Genomic DNA, 21,397 nt, shown 5'->3' with positions numbered 1-21,397 from the left:
CCGAATCGGCTCGTGCAGGATGATTTACACCATGACGGGATGTCACCGAGTGTCTCGGCTGCTACCGTACGACAGGATCACTACTTCGTGTACGGTCGTAGGACCGCCGAAATATGATCCAGATCTGTCAGTGGGCGGAGGGGTGAGCGTCGCTCGGCGAAGTGGTTGGCAAGCGAAAGGACCAACAACAACTTGTGTTGTGGCACTACACTGGTGATCCGGGGTTCGGGCTATGGATCAACGCACGCACGCTCGCCCTATCACTCGCTCATTCCCCAAGTCGTTGGTCGGAAACAAGCTGAAGTAGATACATCCACAATGATGAGGAAGTGTGATGATCCGGCAATGATAAGCCCCGCTCTAATGAAGTAACAGTGATCGCATATCGTCCCCTTGAACCCGAGCATTTCACTTCATGGACGTGCGACACACGGCTTCCGACTAGGGTCGAAATTCTCAATCGAGCCCGAGTCGAAGCCAAGATCTGATCCTTTGATCGAACCGCCTGCCCCAAGAGGCTGATGAGAGGGCTGAATCGTGGCACGGATCCCGTGCCTACAATGTAGTGTAAGCGGCGAGGCTGCTGGGAAAGAGGAAACGAGTTCCTCGATGGCGTCTCGCCGTCGAGCCCAACGCTGTGTCATCGTTCACATTCGAGCGTGGGCGCTCACCGAGGTCCCGAAGTAACTTGACCCGGTCGCTGAGAAATACGCTCCGAGCGAGCCCTGCTCGCCTCTCGTTTTGCTCAGGAGCGGCTCGCTCCTATTATAAAAGCGTCGAGGCGCGTCTGCGATGATGTTCTTATATGCGTTCCGGGAGCTACTCATGCGAGCCACGACAATGGAATGCACGGCAATAACTTTCGCGTACCACGTACAACTCTGCGTGGGAGTCGTGCGATTATTCGACACGTGTCCCTTCGGGAGAAGTTCCTCCTCTCTGAGTGAGCGATTCAACTTATGTAAGCTCGATCGTCGGCTCTGCAGCTTGAGGTCCCACCGGTTATCGCCCGCGGATCGTGGACGAACGGGCGGATGAATGGACGACTCTCTCCCTCTCTCTGATTTCGATGCCGGATGTTCTGATGTTTTCCCATCATGTCACCGGTGCACAAATCGACAGCTGCTGCTTCCGTTTTTGCGAGTCGCGGCGAACCTGTTGCGGGGAAAAATGTATACCGCGAACTGGACTCGATCGCGCTCCCCCTCCGCTGCGGCCTGTAATGCGTGGTTGAGACTGATTCGACAAAGGTGTCTCATGTGATGTTATCACGCGATCTTTGGCAGCTGACCCGGCGGCGGCGGCAGCAGCGAGAATTGACAGGAAAATCGTGCATCACGGGCAAGTAGTAGTAGGGCATCGGTGCCGTTTCGAAGGAAATAGTCCTGTTTGGTCGAACGAAATGACTGCACCGGAATTACCCCCCTCGGGAATCAGGACGGTGTCGGATCCGGCGAATCATGACGGCTAATTACGTGATCGAATGATAGATTGCCACAGGACACTGGTACGAACAGCAGGATCCGGCAAATCACGTGTCGCGTCTCGATCATTCACGCAGCGAAAGGAAGCGGCGCGAGGGGCTGGAAGGCACTTCGAAGAAAAAGGAATAAAATTAAATTGAATGGAGCGAGAAAATGAAAAAAATATTGAATCGAATGCCACCATCGGTCTCACGCTGGGTAAATCCTAGCGAACGCGCGACTCCACGTTTTTCCGCCTATGACTTTGCTTTCACTACCACAAATACTATAGCAACAATAGTTTGATTCTGCGATTCGCTGCGATTCCGTTTCCGTTGTTCCGTTGGTAGTTGCTTTCTGCCGGATTGAATTGAATCGTTCAAGTTTGGCGTCAGAAGCGACAACAGCGTCCGATAAGCCAAGAAGCTCTGGTGGTGTTGCCGATTTGCCGCGGACGGGCCTAGCGACGCGTGGGGAGTTCCTGGTCAAGCAAGTGAGCGAACAAGCAAGCTGTCGCTACCACCGTCGTTGGCGGCGGCTGCCGAGACATTCTACCTGTTCGTCGACTGACAACAATCGTAGCCAGCCTATTTTTCGCGGGAGCGGTCGTCAACAACACACCCTTTTTTCGCCTGCCTGCCTGCCTGCCTGCCGGCCTGCTTGCCCGCCCGCCTGCCTATCCGCCTTCTTGCCTCCGTGTATTAGGATGCGGAACCCCTCGCCGGCAAGTGGGGTCGTCATGCGTCTTAGCTTAACAATTATCCTTGATATGCGTCGTCGCCGTATCAAGCCAAACGGGGGCTGGGAAAATATAATCATGCACTTCCGAAATTCATCACTCTACCACCAGCTCTTGGGAATCGCAAACATGATCCGCCGTGAATTATCTCATAACGGATTATCCACAACGGACCGTTTCATGAAATGATTCCACTCCTTCTCTTCCCTCTTCGAAGGAAACACAGGATCGTCTTCGGGCTCCGTTGAGTTTCAGCGCATCGATGTTAAACTAGCTCAGACGTGAAGACGCTTGACTTGATTCGAGAATGATGTAATTGAGCGAGCCAGTTTGTGAGATGAATCGCTCGACGGCAGAAATGGAATTCGGTTGAATAAATCCTCCGAAAAATTAACTGGCAGCTCGAGGAGCGTTCTCGCTGCGCTGATTGACGTCCATGACGGAGACGCGCGCGCGACGAACACCGAAAAACAGTCATCGAAGCAAGGACGTCAGTATCGGAGTGCGAGACGAGATATCGGTGACGATCACGAGCTTCCATGGGAAGCCCAAATAGTTCGATCGACGCCGGCCGCATCCGCAGTACTTTTCTCGCTCCGTGAGACGCCAGGTGGCTCGCTACGGTCGGTACTCGCTCAGTAGCGTCGGAATCCCCGTCCGTTCTTCTGCTTCACGGGAAGCTGAAGAAGACATTTCCGACTAACAGCTACGTCATTGCCTCGATTGCATAAAAGTTCTGTGAATTACCGGTTAGGAGCGGAGCGTGTCTGTTTTTAGCTTCCCCCGTTTGTTCTTCCGAGTCGAGTTTCTAATTCAATCGGCTGCCACTTCCCGTTGCATGGATGCATGGAACCGTTATTCTTACGCGCTCAGACCCAGGCCCGTCTCGGAAGCGAGCGAGCGACTCGATCCGAACTTCAGACCCGATTCGAAACTATCTATTGAAGAAATTTTCCATTTCGGGAAAAAAAACCTGAAGCTGTGACTCCCCTTCCGGTGCTTGTCTCGATGGTCAGAACGAGTGTTAAGGCAGGAACTTCCTCATGGCTGCAATTATCCGCGGCTTGGTCGAAGCGTATTAAAGCAAATATCTGGCCGTAGATCTAGATCAAAAGCTGGTAGACCTGCAGGCTCCGCACGATTTGACGCCGACAGACGATCCGATACGTCGGTTGCGGCAGTGTTCCGAGCATCTTTCTGAAAACGACGATTCATTGATAAGCCGCCGCCGTAGCCGCCGGCGTCGACACCACCGCATAGTGCTTACTCACGCCGTGGGACTCACGCTCGCTTACGTGTCCGCACGTGTGGCGAGCACGTCCGCGCATGCAGGCAGCACACGAGGGAACACGCCTTCTCCATCGGAGCTTACGGCAACTGTTTCTCGTACGGAACGGGTGGGCGCGTACTTTTAATACTCAACGTTTTATAAGCGTAATCCAATCAGAGCTACAGCTTACCTGCCCTTCGATTGGGTCGCGGAAAGGGCTCGTGCGGGCGTTTTGTACAGCTCCCACAACGCTCTCGTAAGCGGAACTCATCCTGGGCATGCCTTCGAAAGTGAGTTTCTAATCGTTTAAGCCGAGCTCCAAGCCCTCGATCGTGCCCCAAGAAAATATGTTGCCGACTCGGAGGCCACTCGGAGACAAAGTGACCGCCACGGAAGTACGTACATCGCTACCGTGCGGCGCAACAAATTTACCTTCTCTGATCGCAGTGGTCTGTCGGTACATTCTCGATACGCTCATGGGCGTGGACGACCGAGCGCACAGGAAGCGGTTTAGGACATCCGGCTGTTCGCAAGCTAGTTGACTAACTGACTGATTCACTCACTCACCCACCGACTCGCTTACTGGCGCATCGGTTGGGCTCCGAAGCGGTATATGCCTCAGTCTAACGGGTCTGGGCTTGTAAGTTACGCCCGAGGTGGGGATGCCACCGAACGATAGACCGTCAGACGGCCGCTCCATCTTTCGGAGGGATTCTGAAGAAGGAATGCAGGAAAAACTGAACGAAACCGAAGCGCAGCCGGCGAGCCGGCGTAAAAGATCCCTGGAACGGGTCGGGTGCGTTGCTCACCACTAATCGCCAGCAAACAGAATGTTGGCACACTCATTTCAACTGGCATGAGCTCTTGATGCGATTAATCTCGAATACGGTTTTTCGGTTCATAGTTCAGAGCTGGGCGGCTTTCCGGACTCGGGTTAACTATTCAAAACAAGACTCCGATTGAAGGTGACGCGATGAAAGTCAAGATTGGTGAGGCTGTGCCTCAAGTGAAACCGTTCACCGGCGATTATTATGAATGTCTGTGGAAAGATGGAAATGCGGATGGGAGTGCCACGGGAGCGCGACAGCCCGAAGGACGGAACGGAAAACTCGGGGAAGAAAATATTAAAAATAATTCTTCTTCCCTCCTCCGGCTTTATGATTGGAAGCAACGATGAATAGAAAACACTCCCGAGAAACGACCGCTCCGGTGGAAGCGTCTCCGTTTGAAAAGAAAGTTTGTGCGCCGATCTATCGAGACGGAGTCAAAGAAAATAAGAAATTCACAATTCTGTCAGCCCGGAGAGCTCCCACACGTACGAATGTGCATCGGAAGAGAAAATCAAGAAGTTCACCAGTGTCTTGGGAAAAAACGCGAGATCCTCTCGAGCTCCGGTTCTCATAAACCGTTCCCGAGGCGAGCCGCATGCTCTTGCGTGGTGTCATGCCATGGGACGATGACACCTGGCGGAGGCGATCCGACGCTTCGGCCAGAGCCGAATCGACTTCATTTAGCTCGTTCCGGAGAAGCTATCGGACGCTTCATGTGGAGGCAGCGGGAGGTGTGATTCGTAAAGTCAAAAAAGCACTGTCTGATTCAGAGTTTCCGGAGCAAAGCGGAAACACACCGGCACATGACTCGGTAATAAAATGAAAGTAAAGTAGTTTGTCCGGGGAAAGTGTTCGTGAGAGGAACATTCTCACCTTTATCATATCATGTATAGGTAGCCTCGAGACGGCGAACACTTCTTTTAATAAGAGAGAAATAATTCTAACACATTGAGTCGGATCCGGCCGCGAGTTACGCTTGAAATCGTTGAGAATCGCCGTCGGTCAGATAACGTCGTTTTCGGCTCCATTGTCTCTGACTGAATCAGCCGTTTTCTCGGACAGCTGATTCTTTCTCTCGATCTGAGAATCCGGCTGGTCGCTCACTCCGTCGTTCATGAGCTTGATTCGTACCCGGGCCGATCTGATCCGGGGATATTTACGTGTGAAAGCGGAGTAAGATCAAACTGAATCGAGCGATCGCCCGGCGAGTTCATCTGTCTAGTATTATTGCGACAAGCTGTCCAACAGGAAGATCGACTCCCGATTGCTGGCCTCAATCTCTAATTCGATACTTGATGATGTTTTCAGATGCTCCTTCCGCCCCGGTGCTGGCTGCTGGGGCTCTTTTCGGTGACGGCGCTTACGTTCAGTATCACGTCGGCAAAAATTTACGATCGCTGCGAGCTTGCTCGTGAGCTACACGATCGCTTCAAATTCAGCAAACGGGACCTCGACAAATGTAAGTCATTTCGACGAACGTAACTCCTTCGATGGGCGTCCCCACCCCCCTCAGATCATTTGGTGCCCTGCGCTTATCGCGCGGCGTCATCTTCCTCGCGTCGCCTACGATAATTCAGAATCATCGGTGTTGGCTGTGTGAGGTGCATCAATCCGATGGGGAGAATTTTATCGGACGATTGCCGGCACCAGGAGCACTTCCCCGACCGCGGATCCGCTCGATGTGTCATTGGTGCTATAAGAAGTAGTGGCGAGCTCATTCGAATGATAAAAAGTAAATATCCGATTTTTCCACAGGGTTGTGTTTGGCGTATTGGGAGAGCCGGTTCGACACTCGAGCGTACCACAAGGGACGCTACGACGGAAGTGGCGATCATGGAATCTTCCAAATCAATGACAAGTACTGGTGTCAACCCTACACCGGCTACTCGGAGAACGTCTGCAAAGTGCCCTGTTACAGTGAGTAGAGTAGGACACCCATATATGCTTGATTAAGGGTAGCATCGAGTGCCCGATGACGTCGTTTGCAGCCACGGATCCAGCTCCATTGCGCTGAGAGTCTGAGAGCCAATCGCCTTTCGGAAGTCGTTCCGATTTTTTCCTGGGTGACAGGTTCTCCAGTTCTTCGGTCGGGACAGCGGCGTTCGAGTACCCAGCTGATTGCAAAAGATCCGGGATCGGGAAGAGTCGTTCGCCAGACTCATTCCCACTCCGTTCTAAAACGCTCATGATTCCGATCTATTATTATTCCCTCTGCTTGACGTTGGTGAGAATGAAGAGCCTTCAGAAGTATCCTGCCCCCTTCTGCGGAATTTTACCCACTATTACTTCATGCGCGATTCTGGCAGATTTGATTTTGACTGATTTCTGCACTTCCGCTCATGGTGTCTCTCGCGGATTGAGTTGAGCGAAATTATTATCGGCTGTATCGGAAGAAGAAAGCCGTCTGAGCACCGTCTTTTCATCCGCTCGGGCTACTCTGACAGGCGATAAATAGACGTTCGCAGTGTTTGTTTCGTGGTGATTGTCTGCGAGCGGAAATTCAACAAAAAGGTGCTTGGTGTTCCATTCAGGAACTTCGAATGTCGTCGGGCCGGCGTTACGTTGTCAATATAGCTATCCGGTCGCGGATCTGCGCGGCGAGAAAGTCTGCCGCTGTCGCGACTATTCCGCTTGCTGCTGCTGCTCTAACCACGATCGCAGCCATTCCCTAATCTGGTTGCAGTTCCGTCTCCGGCCTTGCTGCTTTCCGTTCCACCAATTAGACCGATGCCGGCATCAATCTACATTCGTACAAGTCCGAAACTGCTCCTTCGAGCACGAATTACAGGAGGGAGCTCGTCTGAACGGGGGAGAATCTTAGGCCTACTAACGTCCCTGCGTCGGCTCGAAACGTTGTACACATTTGCATTTTGGATTGGCCGACAACCATTGCTTGATTCATTCATTCATTGAGCTCGTTGCTATACGAAGGGAGACTTCTCAACAGATGTCCGAAAGAGGGCGGACCCGATAGAAGGCACGGGAGACATCGAGTTTGAGATGCTGGTACGTCACGGAATCGGTTCCGGGAAGCCGCGAAAGAAAAAACGACGCAGATGCGGAGCGCTAACCGCTCGTCTTTCGCGCCGGACTCACCGACAGATCGGCTGGCTGACTGACGTGCAACTTCTGGTGCTTATGGAAAATCGCTAGCCACCTCGGGAGGGGCTGGTTCTTTGCTCTTCTTGCTCGCACGCTTGTTTGCTTGCTGGATCCGTCAGAAAAGGTGCACAAGCACAGTGGGCAGTGCCATAGCTGGTTTTGATTGAGGTTGGGAAAAAAAATGAGCCTTCGAAGTTGTCTCCGAGGTAGCGGAAGAAGCGATCCTGGAAATGTTGTTCTCGCGCACAGCCTTTACCGTTCGCTCGGCGACCGGATCGAAGGTTGACACAATTTGATTGTTCCCTGATTCTGCACAGGAAGTACAGAGCGGTGAGATTTGAAATCGGAAGCGCTGCCGAGTATTTTTATAGTCTCGCGTAGACAGTTGTAAAAATCGTCTAAATTCGACACTGCTGCCTTTTCGTAACAACTCCGAGAGGTGTGGTCAGCCGGGCCGGAAAAACGTCGACGATCACTTCGCAAAAGAAACCTACACCTCTGGGCTGTCAGAGTCAAGTCTTCTGTGCTAAATGACTTGTACGGAGAGAGGATAGCAGAAGAGGCGGGAAAAAACGGAAGAAAACTTCCACCAGGTCAATCGGTGTCTAGCTACCTGGACTCGATGCGGGTAAACGATCGGCAGCCCACGTAAACGAAGGGTGAAAATCGGTATTCGTACCGCGGATTATCCAAAAACTCAGGGGATTGACCTGCAGAGCTACTCGCTCAAGAGTTTCTTGCTCAAGTTCAAGATTGGCTGAAGAAGCCGGCATGCCAAGACGCGACGTCTATTATCGTTTCTCTTTGCTCAAAGTCGAAGTCAACGAGACAACTTTGTCGTTCGCCCTGCCGCAGACGGCTCAATTTGTCTGGACGCAAACAGCCCAAGTTCGAAGCTCAAGCGGAACAAAACTCCAACGTGTACGGTCAAAATCCGAAACCACGCAGAGATAAGCGGTCAAATCATCTCGGTCGAAACCCTTTCTGAATTTCAGACCGATAGTGCTTCGCATGACGAAAGATAATAATCGGCCCTTAATAGGCTGCGACTAATAACTACGGAAACTATAATTCTATAACGACGCGTAACCACCTTCCTCATTGCAGTGCTGAGAGACGATAATCTCGAGGACGACATCCAATGCGTGAATAAGATTTTCCGGAGGCACGGCTTCCACGCGTGGATGATGTTCACCCATAAGTGCTCGGGCAACACACTCGAGTTCTTCAACGGGTGCGACATAAAGAGCCGCAAGGGCCCTCTGCCGCGGTAAGGGCCTTCCCCGGAGAGCGTTCAATGAACCTCGATTTCCGCGCCTCCTATCTCTCATGCTGCTCCCGTTACTTTGAATCCACTCGACTTCTTCCGACCTAAGTGGAGCATTCGCTGACCCCGCATGAATCGTGATGTTTTGCTTGTGAGACGAAAATCGGTGACCCATCATTCCTTACATGAAATCGCAGGTTCGATACCCAGTCCAGCAGCATATCACCGACATACGTACGCCGACCGAACCAAACGGCTGAAGATATGGAGCCCAGCGCAACCAGTCACGAAGCGCTGCATACGTCCGCTGAAGAGTCCATCCACACCACGGGGGGCGAATATCCGTAGGTCAAGTTCCGCAGATGTTACAATATACGCTTTCCGTCATCTAGAGCGGCTGGCGGAACAAAATTGATTATTATCAACGATCACGAACTTTTCCAGCCTACCCAAATACACGAGCGTTCCGAGTCACTCCGCATCGCACGGATACACAGCTTACAGCTCCGCATCCGTCCCGGTGCAGAGTAATCTCTATAGACAGGCGTCCATTCCCCAAACAGTCCACATTCCGGCTCCTCATGTCGGAGGTGGGGTCAGCCTGATGTCTCCCTCCATGGGAAGTCAAGGACTTTATCTGAGTGAGTTCCCGATCCCACTGTTTATGTTCTGATTGTTAGACTTTCACGTCGATACGCAAAATGGGTTTGTCTCGGTGGGAGAACCCCGGGAAACAAGGATGCTGATCTGCTGCAGGCGAATTCGCGCTCGAATTTCCTGGGAGTTTGGATACAGCTCCTGAACCTTAGCCATAGCTTCATGTGAGAGTTCTGTCCCGAAAAAGAATACTATCATCCCTCTCCCGGAAGAGAAACCCATACCTTCCGGTTCAATCTCGAAAATTGATGTGTATCTGAGATGTGAAAACTCTTGCTGTCGGAAGCAATGCCCTACCTTTTCCCGGGAATAAGTCGGAACAGTGGTGTTCATTTCGCTCTGGGCTGGAGGACTTCCGTTTCCAGCGATTTCCTGCAATTCGCATCGGCAAGTCGTCCCGGAAACCCTGCCGAAACCTGTGGAAGTCGAACTACATTTTTGTCCTTCGAATTCGTTCCAATCATTGTCCTCGTGTTACGCGCTGCCTCCAGCTACGTTGATTGGGACGCGTGGACAGCAGAAAGTACAAGTATCCTTCGGAATCAGTACTGATGACTTCAATCTCGCTTATCTCTTCCAGACGGACAATCCCTGAGCTCTCAAGCCTTCGGAACTGCAGCTCTGAGCGGGCACTCGCAGTTGGGGAACCCCCTCGGTTTCTCTCCCGACATGTCACTTTTCTCCTCCTCCTCCTCCTTAACACCTCAGGCTTCACAACTAACTCCGTTGGTGGAGGCTCCTAAATCAGTTCCTAAACCTGCGAAGCCGGGGGTGATCCAGAGACTGCAAGGTGCGTTGAGACCCCCTTTCAGGGTAAGGCCCGTTCTCTCCATAGGTCTAGGACGCAGTGGACGGCAAATGTCAGCTTCTAAAGTCTTCAATACGGTACTCGGTGGAAAGAAGCGAAATTTGCTCGGTTCAAATCACAATCCACTAGTTGATCTCCGAAGAGTAAGTAGCCTGCGGAGTTCGAGGGTCGAGTTGGCCTGCCCATTTGGGCGACGCCAAATCACTTTGGGCAACCACTCCCCAACGCATGGGCTACCCGATTGCACCTAAGGAGCAAGCTATCGACACTTCCAGTCGTCGCTACTGGAAAGATCCTGACCGAAAATCGCTGTTTCTCAAGATCTCTGCATGTGGTCGTACAAAGCCACCTCGCTCTGTACTACTTCGTATCCATACGACCTTTTCGAAGTTGATTATTATCGGGGAGACTGCTGGATTTCCGTCCGTCTCGACGGATCCGTCGAGTGGAGGGAAGCCGTAGTCTTCACCATGGTGGGATTTTATATAGTCTGCTGGTCAACGTCCGAATCCACTGTGTTCCTTAGGGAGTGTAACTCGATTATACGATCCCTAATTGTTTGACTTCCGTCGGTGTCGGGCTTTCCTACTAAAACACATTGACTCCCAGGTGCCGTTCAGAACTTCAGGCCGAGCCGTCGCGGTCGCGGGCTCAGCCCCCGCGCCGATGATCGTTCCTCCGGCGCCGCTAATTCCGGGATACGGAGCCCCGATCCTGGTGCCGGTGAATCGAATGAACAGTAATCTCGATAAACGGAAGAGCAATAACTTGCGGCTACCCCCAACTACCACGACGGTGAGCATCGGCAGCCCTATCCGTTTCGGCGCTATTTCCCGGAGTAGCTTTCATTCTCGTTGGTGTTCGTTGCTCTCGATCCGTGTAGTCGAAAGTCGAGTTATTTCCTTTCCAGCGGCCCGTGGACCCGCTCATACAGGCGCTCAATGCTCCATTCAAAAGCTCCCAGAAAAAGAAACCCGCCGATGATTCGGAAGAAGATCAAGTTGACGAAGAGGACAAGCGAAAATAAATCAACATAAACTTAACGCAGAAGGAACTGGGCCAATACGGGAAAAGGCGAATCAGCACTGGTTGGACAGAAAGACGGCTCCGCTCACAAAGGGCTCCATTGATTATTGTGGGCGGCTCAACGAAGCCTAGAGCTGTGTCAAATGGAGTTCCGTTCCATTAAAACATATTGCTGTTCGCGAGATCGTAGCCTGTCTAAGTCGCTGCAAACAATGAAAGAGGAAAACTGCTTGCCATATTCACTTTTCTACACCGATGCAGCCTGCCAGCTCAACGATGGAATCAAGTTTCTGGCTCATGAGAGCCAGAAGTGTAGTTAGCGGGGAAAGTTTCCGTGATGAGTGACTGTTTAATTTATTGAATCAATCCTGGAACGACTCGGAAGCAGATTCTGTGCTGGACGCACTGCTACATGTACATAGTTCAACCCTTCCTTTTATTCATGGACTAGTGGTTAAGATTTGCGGAGAATAATGTATTGTTGTTAATAAATGACAGAAGACGTACGTTGTTGATCCGGGTATCTTCGATTCACCCTGCCCAGCAATCTCCAGAAAATCGCAGATGGGTTAGAATGAAGTAGGTATTGGGTAATTGTTCAATTCCTTGCATTCCAATGATTTATGCATAATGCTCGAAATATTTCAATCTCGAATCGGACGGACCAGGCATTTGGTGGAAGCAGCGGTTCTGATCTCAACGGAAGTTTCAGGGGCGGTCATTTGTCAGCCAAGAGCTCTGCTGAAAAATTGGTCTCCATTAAAAGCGGTCGCACAGCTACAAGCTCCCTGCCGCGAAAGACTGCCGCAGGGGCGCTGTTTGTGCAATCACCAAGGCGAATACCGACTCGCTACCGACAATTTCCAGGGAGACCCGAACTTCTCCCTGATCCCTACGCAACCGAGAGAAATTGAACAAGGCTTGCCATATTGGAGGGCATTTTCCTCCCGGGGGAAGGTCAAAGTCCGGGCGGACATCAGGACGACCAGCGGAAACTTTAGTTCGTATTTTTTGCCCGATTCATAGAAACAATTCAGCTCCGCAGCAATTCCCCCTATAAGCCATACTCGGGTGGAGCTCAAAATCAATATGCGATCCATCAGAGACGGTTCACTGAGAGAGAATTTCCACTCTAGCCCTGGGTTCACGCACACAGCGCGGAAATTCAATTTGTAATCAGTATTAGTTCGGAAATTCGGGAAGGAGCCTAAGAAAAGTACCTAACGATATTCGTGTTCATCGACTCCTTCGGAACATGTCTATGGTCATACAAAGGACAATCTGAGAATATGGATCGGTTTTGCGGTGATCGGGGAAATGCCGACATTACCATTGTATTGCTTCTCACATCGCAGAAATTCTCATTGATGCAACGAAAGGAATTTCACGGTGTATACTTGAGTCCTCGCTCGGCAAACGACCCGAACAAGGAGGAAATGTATGCCGGCACCTCATACATTGAACATGAGGTCAGCTTGATAAAGACTTCAGAATAAGGTTACACCAGCGTCATCTCCAGCCCATCGCGGAAAGGTGTAGGGTTCCTCAGGGTAAGTCAAATTGTTGAAGTCGGAAAGGCGAGCTCGGGGGCGAGCTAACATCTCCGGGAAGGGGCTGTTCAGGTTTCCCGTCGACTCCTTCTCCAACAAGATCCGAGGATTCAAGCGATAAGCGAGCGAAACGAGTCGTTCCCAGCAGGCCACTCGCAAAAATTATTCCGCCAGAGCAAGTATTCATCCGAGACTCGGTCCCGATATGATCTATGTACTTCCTTCCTGGACGCGAAGTCCGCGACAAATGTGCCGAATCTATGAACTTCGAATCGTCGATTCTCCGAACATGAGTAGTTCCCCGGCTTGAGAGCGTCAGCTACTTTCTGACTACAGCTCTGACTCCGGCAGAGTCCCCGGAGCTTCATGGGTGTGCCAATAATCGACCGGGAAACTTCCTCGATTCCTCGCAATCCCATAAGTATCGATTATGTTCCACGGCACCGAGGAGAGAACGATCGGCTTGCCTCGGGAGTCTCTTGGTCTTCTATACTCGCTCCCGCCGGTCCATGTTCGAAATGAATCGACCTCTCGAAGATACTTGCTTGGGGAATTTCCGTCGGAACCTCGGAACCTCACAGCAGCCCTCTGAGTATTAGCAGGTCTCCGATCCTTGACAAAAAACATGAAATGGCCCCTGCTACTTTACCCTAGTAGCTCCCTACCGAAGCTCCCCTAATGGCTCGGGTATATCTACCTACATAGAAAGCGGACACATGATCGAGACAGAATTTTCCATTGTCCATGCTGGGGGAGATATCTTCGATATGAGAGCAGAGTAAGGATCAATCGAATCGGACGCGTACGATTAATTGTACGACAAAAGTCGTGACTTGAAAATTCGACACCGAGCACTGCAGTCTCGGAGTTTTTCTCCGCCGCTCTCTCCCCCCGCACTAGTTCCTCGATCTGAAACGATGTCGCAACCCCTCAACGAAGAGCGCGCCGTCTAAAATATGCAAACTAAGTGGCTTGTTACTCGAAGTCGTAACCCACTAACCCAGAAGCATGTTTGGGGACGATATCATAACTTGGTGTCAGGTAGCACATATGTCACGAGGGCGACGGAATCCGGCAAACAATACATGCACGAGTTTTCATGCAAAAGGGCTGCGTCCAGAGCCATGGATCCAGTTCAGCGAACGAATGCGTAACCCGATACTGTAGCATGTTAGTCATGTCATTCGCGTCCCCCGTTTCTTGGTCGGGTTAATGATATGCTAATCAATACCTCGAAGGAGCTAGACTTATCTGCATCCTCAGCAACGGCCGCGACAGCATCAATTCTGTTCCATGTTTTGACATGAACGTCGCATTCTGACATCGCGAAGCCGTACAAGATGCTGTTCGCCGGGTCGAAGCCGAGGGCCGAAGTAAAACTTAGGAAACTCAAAAGGAACCCTGGGTCGACTGCGAGACCGTCGCTCTATGACACTGATCCATGAACACTTCCGAACTCACGAACAAAACAGAAGCTATCAATATTGTATACCGAACTCAGAGGATCCCAACGACGATGTTCGGTATTCCCGATGAGCTATTTTACCTATTGGTTGCGAGCCTTTTGGGCCTCGTTATCGTGCGGATTGGTCAAGGCCTGGGCAGTGTATATGGCTTCTTTTCACGAATCATGAGACGCCTTCGGGGCGATCGATCGCTCGAGCGCGTGCAGGGCACTTCACGCAATGCAGATATCCCTTCCTCCGTTAGTAGAGATGTTTGGAGAAAAGTCCATCGGGAAGCTGATCTGTGATCCATTATATAATTGAATCGTCGCATGAATATCGTCTACAAGTCAACCATCGTCCCTCAGTTCAGACCGGGAGTTCGCAGAGCGGAGGAGGTCCTCAATGCGCAAAGGGAAAGGGAGGAAATTCAGCGCGATCTCCCTGATCAATTTTTCGACGAGCTTGCCCTCATATATACCATGCCTCAGGGCGCGACACCTGCAGCTGGTATCAGGCTACCCCGCCGGAGAACGCGACAAGGTAGCTCCGCTTCGTCGGATACAGACGACAACTGAGATCCGCCAGTCCTAAGAGCGCATGCTTGGAATCCGAAGGAGCTTGTCTACTCCTGGGTCAAGAATAACTCCGGACGCGTGAGCGAGATTTCACGCTTGCGGTGGACAAATTCTTTAACGTTGAAATAAAGATGGTTTTATCATGGAGCACTTCGGAGAGCTCTAGCAATCGAGATCCGATCCGTGAGCAGCTACCTATGTAGACGTCCCCTCTGCCCCCAAGGCATGGTAGCACACCGGATTATGGGAAAATGATGATCCTCTTCACTGGGATCCTACAGTACGGGGAATGTTCTCCCCGAAGCTATTGTCCGACATCGCATCATCCGCCCTCAGCACATCGATATCGATCCACGATGAAGTTCAAGGACAGATTTTCACCTAAAATGTCTTCTGCCGAAGTCAAGTCCAAAATTTTGAACCATCTGTGGCCCGAAGAGTTTCACGCCCTTATATTCCGGAGAACAATGCGTCCGTCGGCCCCCCAGAACAGGAGCCTACATCAACCCAGGACTTATTCTGTACAATTTCGTGCGAACAAATACCCTCATGAAGCAGAAAACCGTGCCAGGCTTGGAGCGTGTCAGAGCCAAGGCGGGCCCAGAAGTTTCCTCGATTCCCCGCATTATTGGGAAGTGGACGCGGTGGGCGACGACTCCGGAACTGGGAAATCAACTCGGATCGTGAGCTGTGGCCCAAGATCGCCCAAATCGCCCAAGATCCTGTCTCCCATACCGCCCTAGAGAAGGACTCCGATTTCCCACTCAATTTCTCTTAGTTGGACGTCATGCCAATTCCTCGGTGTAATTGGCGAGTCATGAGACTTGTTTCATTCGATGCATAACATTTCGACAGATGCAATCAAGCAATCAGCGACGGCAGAGGCGTAGGAGACAGAGTTTGCTTAGCCGCGCTTCCTGAGATAACAAACACCCGGATGGATTCGCGCGCCAGGAACGCCTGGTCCGTGGTGAGCGGTGACCATTTTTTATTTTCCAAGTTTTGAAGAAGTTTATCAACACACATTTAATCATATGGAGTCGCCTTGGCGGCGGACCAGGCGGCTCGAGTTACGATCGTTCATAAGAACAGGATGTAGTTTGGACATTCAAGACAACGATGCTGGAGCTCCTGATTCTGTTGATTGCGAGCCTGATCGTTCTTGGTCTTGTGAAAGTCTTCAGGAGACCAAGGGACCGCAGAGCCTCGATCGATCGCCTGGTGCGACAAGTCCAGGGGGTATCTCAGGTCAGTGAGGCACCCTCAAGTCCAGACAATTTCATCTACGTGGAGCATCTCACCCTTAAGTGTCTCGTGTAATATTCGCAGCTCGGATCCAGAGTTGAGGGGCTTGAGGAGGCTCTTCAACAGAATATCTCGCCAGAATTCATGGAAGAGTTCATATTGGCTGCGAATGACCAAGCCGCAGCGTCGAGTGGAGGTCCGGGTGCCGCCCGCCTCAGATCCCTACCCGCGAAGAGCTCTGATGATGGACACAGAATGAAGCGCCAAGCGTAGACAAGCGGTTCAAAATTCAGTCGATTCGCTCAATAAAATTTCTATGACGGTCTCACTTGCATGCGTGATACGGGAAATTCAGTCAGGGTCGGTAGGGAATTTCAATTCTCCAGTTTCCGCGTTAACAAATCGGGAGGAAGTGTCTTCCCGATCTCTCCCTCCGTACTGGATTGGGGCGAGATAAGATGCGAGCGAAATGAGGTGTTTTGGAAACATGTTACATCACGCAATGCCTCCCCTTCACGCTCGAGGCGGCCGATGGGTGGACTCTGCCTCTATAGCTGTCGAGCGAATATCGCGGGATGATATCCTTTCCGCTGAGACGCAAAGAACAAATGTTAAGCCGTAGTCCCTTCCTAGAAATTCAATCCATCCGCCCGGTACTCTCAAAAAACTGAGAAAAACGAGATCGACCGGGAAGTTCTAACTGAGCTCGGAGCGATCTTCGAGTTCTCGACGGACTTGGGATGGTTCTTGTGGCTCTAGCGTCAACAGAAATCGCGCTCCGGAGCTAAGAAGATGTTGTGTTGATGGGGAGAGATAAGATTCTGTATCTGCGGCGGGAGGAAAGGACACTTTGGCAAGCAAGGTAGCGGAAAATTGACGCAGGAGACAGCTATTCGATATTCTGAGGCCGGACCTGCAAAAACACCGATGGAATCTCCGTCGACGTCTTCGTTTAGGCAGAGTTCCGCTTGTCCAATTCAAGTCCGACGGAAGCGACGGTTGACGCCTGGTAGATTTCCAAGCTTGTTCCGCAATTTCGTAGCCGGATGCTCATCCCAGATTGTTCAGCGGCATTCGGTAGACCTCCCTCCACGAACCGGACCTGCGGGTGACATGGAGTACGGATCCTAGATGCTCGAAAGAATTGTCAGTCGGTATCCCGGGCGAGAATCCGAAGGCTTATTTATGAATGATGATTGACCTTGACCGACGGCCTTGTTTACTCAATCGAGTCGTGGGCTTTAATTGCATCCGTCATGACATTCTCTCCAGGTCTTTTTCCCCTGCTCCTCTCGCCGTTGTTTTTGAATCCGAACAGGGAATCCTCCACCGGGGCAAGCAAAACGGCGAAGTTTTTTTTACGAGCTCGATCGCGTGCCTCTAAGCGGCCGTAAAATATTATCCGTCGTCTCTGAAAGATGAAGACAACGCTTCGTCGGTTGTAAAATGTAGCAGAAACAATCATTCACTCGACACTGACAGGGAGCGCGACAGTATGTCAACGACATCGGTCGTTTCAGCTTGAGAACTCTGGCTCTAGTTTTCAATCCCCTCCCACAATGTCAATCGGCAGGCCGCGCCAGCAGAGGTTCTCCTCGAGACAACAGGCAATATTTCAATCCGTTATGCCAGTGTTCCATCCATTTGCGTCATTTCGAAAGATTCCCTTCCCGTCAACACTGCGCATCAGCTCCCTCTGCTTCTTATGATGGAATTTGATGTAGCGGGTACATGGGCGGCAAGGGACGGCAAACTTGTCTTCTCGGAAAACACCGTTGGTTATTGTCGAGGTTCTCTTGAGCCGAGTTGCGGTTTGTATGTATCAGCGCATTTCGAAGCACAAATACAAACTTACAGCGTTTTTTTCTGCGTGGAGGAGGATCCCGAGCCTTGATCTTGAAGCAAGCGAGCTCGAAAGGACCGAGCTTTAGGAGATTTATGGTGACGTGCTCGGTTCTTCGCAGATGGAGCCGACTCAAACGACCATGCCTTGCTATTCCATTGCCCATTGACCACCATCCGTAATTATTGGGACTCCGACTCATGCTCATGAGCATGAGCCTCCAACGATACAGAACTACCAGAATCTCGTGATTATTCCCGACATATGACTAGATCGTCCTGCCGTGCCCATGAGATTCTTCTAGGGTACTTTTCTGAGGAGAATAATCGTGCACAAAAATACCCGGAATGCTTGAAATTTCCTGAGGAACGGCACGTTCGGAGTTGAGACAGAATCTGATCATTCGGAGACTCGCTGCATATCCTACAAGATAATAAACCTGAGACGTGAGAAGGACCGAGAGTGATCTTACGGGGGGAGCATAGTACAAGCTCGGACTGTCGATGAGAGCTAGATTATCAATCCGTGTTGCATGTCCCGGGATGTCTTCGAAGCGCGGCTATCTACGCTCCATGTACATAGCTGAAGCATGCAGCTTCGCCGTCCAAGTTCGTGCCTTTCAGCAAGAAATTTCACAAACTTCCACATCGTGAAATCTTCTATCTGTTTTTTCGGACAATATCGTGAATCATGATAATCGACCGAGGGAGCCCAGCTTGAACACGAGTCCCGAGGAGGACCCAAAAATCGCTTCCCAGCTATTCGAATTCCGTCACAGTTGGCTACTAGCTCATAGACGGTCGAATCCTAGCGACTCCCTACAGAAATTCTCAATGGGTACATATACGAAAAAGCACCAAGCTTTGATCTCCCTGCCAGATTTTTATTTAAATGAGAACAATTCGTCAACAGAACATAAAAATATGAAAATCACTTCTCTCATGCAGACCAGTGATCCTGAGTGACATTAATTACCGAACCCCGATCAACGAACAACAGAAGCACTCTCGTAAGGACAATAGACATAACACAACGTTTATAATATTGAACATGAAACTAACCAATGTGGTGACTTCTGACATGATTCCTCGGTCTGGGACGGGCTCTCCGAACGAGCGTTGTTATGCGCTCCGCTGAGATTCGGAGTTCCGCTCATCCATGCCGCTGTGCTTCGATCCTCCAACCTTTTCTGTGTTGTCTAAGATATGTATGCCTGCAGTGGTGGCCGCCAGCGGCCGAACTACTACTCCGCAAGAATCCTCAACCTGGAGCTCGACGATTCCAGGTTCCAGTCTCCACAGGGATCCGCTGGTGATGCTTGTTTGTCGACAGCAGTGTCCGAGAGAAAATTGTTTATGAAAGCTCGACTGGATATCACTTTATCAGAAGCTCGATATGATCGTCTCGGTGACGACACAATCGTGACAGAGTCCGACAAGGGTGAGAAAAACATGGACATTGTCTCCGATTGATTGATGGAGCCTAATGTGGCCTAAATTATACTGTAGTCGGCACCAGTGAGCTTCTCGCTGAACGCGAAAAGTTTCGCTGAAGTCGCCTCGTCCAGAGCAGAGGCGAGCAGAGGCTCCACTTCACAATCAATAAAATATTTTCCGTTCAGAGCACCATTGCTCAGTGATGGATCTACCGCCAGGTAGACAATCGTTTGGGCTCCATCATTGGCACTTCGACTGAAAATCCTTGAAACTTGACCCACGGTATAGCGGATGTACCAGGGCACGTTGCGGGCGATGTTCGTATTGCACGTTCCTGGAGTACACGAGAAAGCCCCGAGTCCTCGGTGTCCGAACCTCTCGGCGAGCTCTCGAGTGATCATGACGATCGCGAGCTTCGTGTTCGAATAGACCTGCATCCCGAGCTCTCGATACTTACTCTGGTCGTAATTCTCGAGGTCTATTCTGCCGAGTTTGTAGAGACACGAGGAAACGTTCACCAAGCGCGGTGAGTCGCTCTTCAGGAGAGCAGGTAGGAGGAGCGACGTAAGCAGAAAATGACCGTAGAAATTCGTCTGATATTGATATTCGATTTTGTCTTCGGTCAGCAGGACGTTCCCGCCGTAGGGGAGACCTGCGGCGTTGTTTATGAGCACGTCGATACGATCTTCACTCTGGAGAAGATTGTTGGCGCACTCGCGGACCGATTTGAACGAGCTCAGATCCAATTTGACGGAACGGACATTCGACCACTTGGTTTCACGAATTACTTCCAGGACTGCGTCTTCGGCGCGTTCTTTGCTCCTGCACGCGATGATCACGTGAGCGCGTCTCCGGGCGAGCTCTTTGGCCGCCTCTAGACCGATTCCACTATTACCACCGGTGATGACGACAACCTTTCCGTGCATGTCTGCATCGACAGGACAGAGAACCGATCTCCTCATGTAGAGGAAGAAAAACACAACGAGGACATTCACAACGAGCAACAACGCTATCCAAATCATGCTGTTAACTGTTTTCTGCCGATGGCGACGAATGAACACAAAATCCCGGACGACGATGACAACGAGCAACGAGCAACGACAAAGACAGGATCCACTCTCGATCCGGGGATCTGAAGAGCTCCGCGTCAGCGACACAATGGAAATTTATGGCAGTGGACACCGCGCGGTGTATATAGTGAAGCTTGTAGTTTTTTCGGGGAGGGATGCCCACCGGGCAAACAAGGCCAGCGCTTGCGAAGGTGGAGGAGTGAGAAAACCGAAGCTAGAACGGGGGAAGGAAGAAATTTTGGGCTGCGCCATGAGACTTAACGTGGGGACGGAGAGAAAAAGAAGGGGAGAACAGAGAGAGGGCGAGGAGGATTCCGATCTCAAGGTACATCTTACATGATATTTCATTCTGGGCGCTGTAGCTAAGCACAACGTTGTCACTGTCACACACTTCGGTCGGACGCGCTCGTGGGACTGCGGATTGTTTTTGGGAACGGATTGCATGACGGCTAGTTGATTAGGCCAGAAGTCCAGGCCAGAAGAAGACCGCGTCGAATTGTTGAAGTTCACTCGAGAACGCCCGGCAGCCAATGTGATTTTCATAGAATTTTTTCTCGCGTGACGCTCTCGGCCAGTCAGTCGAATTCGATCGCTCTTGAAAAATTGGTCACATCCGTCTTTGAAATGGTATCTGAATCATTCGTCGGCCACCTTATCTACTTTTCTGATTCATATATCAATCATGCCGGTTTTCCCATCATATATTCCCATTCCACTTCTGATTGATTCTTCTGAAACGGCACACCGACGGATCTCCGAAGGACAGTAACCGGTCGGGGGGGTTCATCGGTCCCAGAATTCTCACGGCAGATAGTTGTGGGATCCATTGTAGTGAGTCAACTAAGCATCCGACTCGGGAAGAGCTCGGCGAATGTTCCGCCCACAGGAGAATCCCCGTGATTACTGGAATGTATGGATCGCGTTGCGAAGATACGTGCTGAATCCCGGATTCCCCAGATGTTACCGTCAAACATCAACGGGAAAATGCAGCGGACTAGGGACGATGTTTTGGGGTAAAAATACCATTCCAAAACTTCAATCGTTACACAATCGTTACCACTCTCTGCC

The 21,397-nt window shown here is 51.0% G+C and overlaps 2 protein-coding genes across 2 annotated transcripts; one reads left to right on the top strand and one right to left on the bottom strand.

Moving 5' to 3' along the window:
• The first annotated feature begins 3,750 nt into the window (after positions 1 to 3,750).
• On the top strand, positions 3,751 to 11,163 carry LOC108864256 (uncharacterized). Its single transcript, XM_029111472.1, has 9 exons — positions 3,751 to 3,762; positions 5,611 to 5,761; positions 6,058 to 6,219; positions 8,512 to 8,674; positions 8,869 to 9,015; positions 9,116 to 9,312; positions 9,909 to 10,279; positions 10,746 to 10,931; positions 11,047 to 11,163. The coding sequence occupies exons 1-9, from the start codon at positions 3,751 to 3,753 to the stop codon at positions 11,161 to 11,163; spliced, it is 1,506 nt and encodes a 501-aa protein (XP_028967305.1).
• An 8,152-nt stretch (positions 11,164 to 19,315) lies between these two features.
• Positions 19,316 to 20,281, bottom strand: LOC100908926 (retinol dehydrogenase 14-like). The gene has a single exon (XM_029111493.1). The coding sequence runs from the start codon at positions 20,279 to 20,281 to the stop codon at positions 19,316 to 19,318; it is 966 nt and encodes a 321-aa protein (XP_028967326.1).
• Positions 20,282 to 21,397: the final 1,116 nt, after the last annotated feature.

The sequence above is a fragment of the Galendromus occidentalis genome, unplaced genomic scaffold, assembly GCF_000255335.2.
Source record: "Galendromus occidentalis unplaced genomic scaffold, Mocc_1.1 scf7180000077442, whole genome shotgun sequence".
NCBI lineage: Eukaryota > Metazoa > Arthropoda > Arachnida > Mesostigmata > Phytoseiidae > Galendromus > Galendromus occidentalis.
This window is presented reverse-complemented; position numbering and strand designations above follow the sequence as displayed.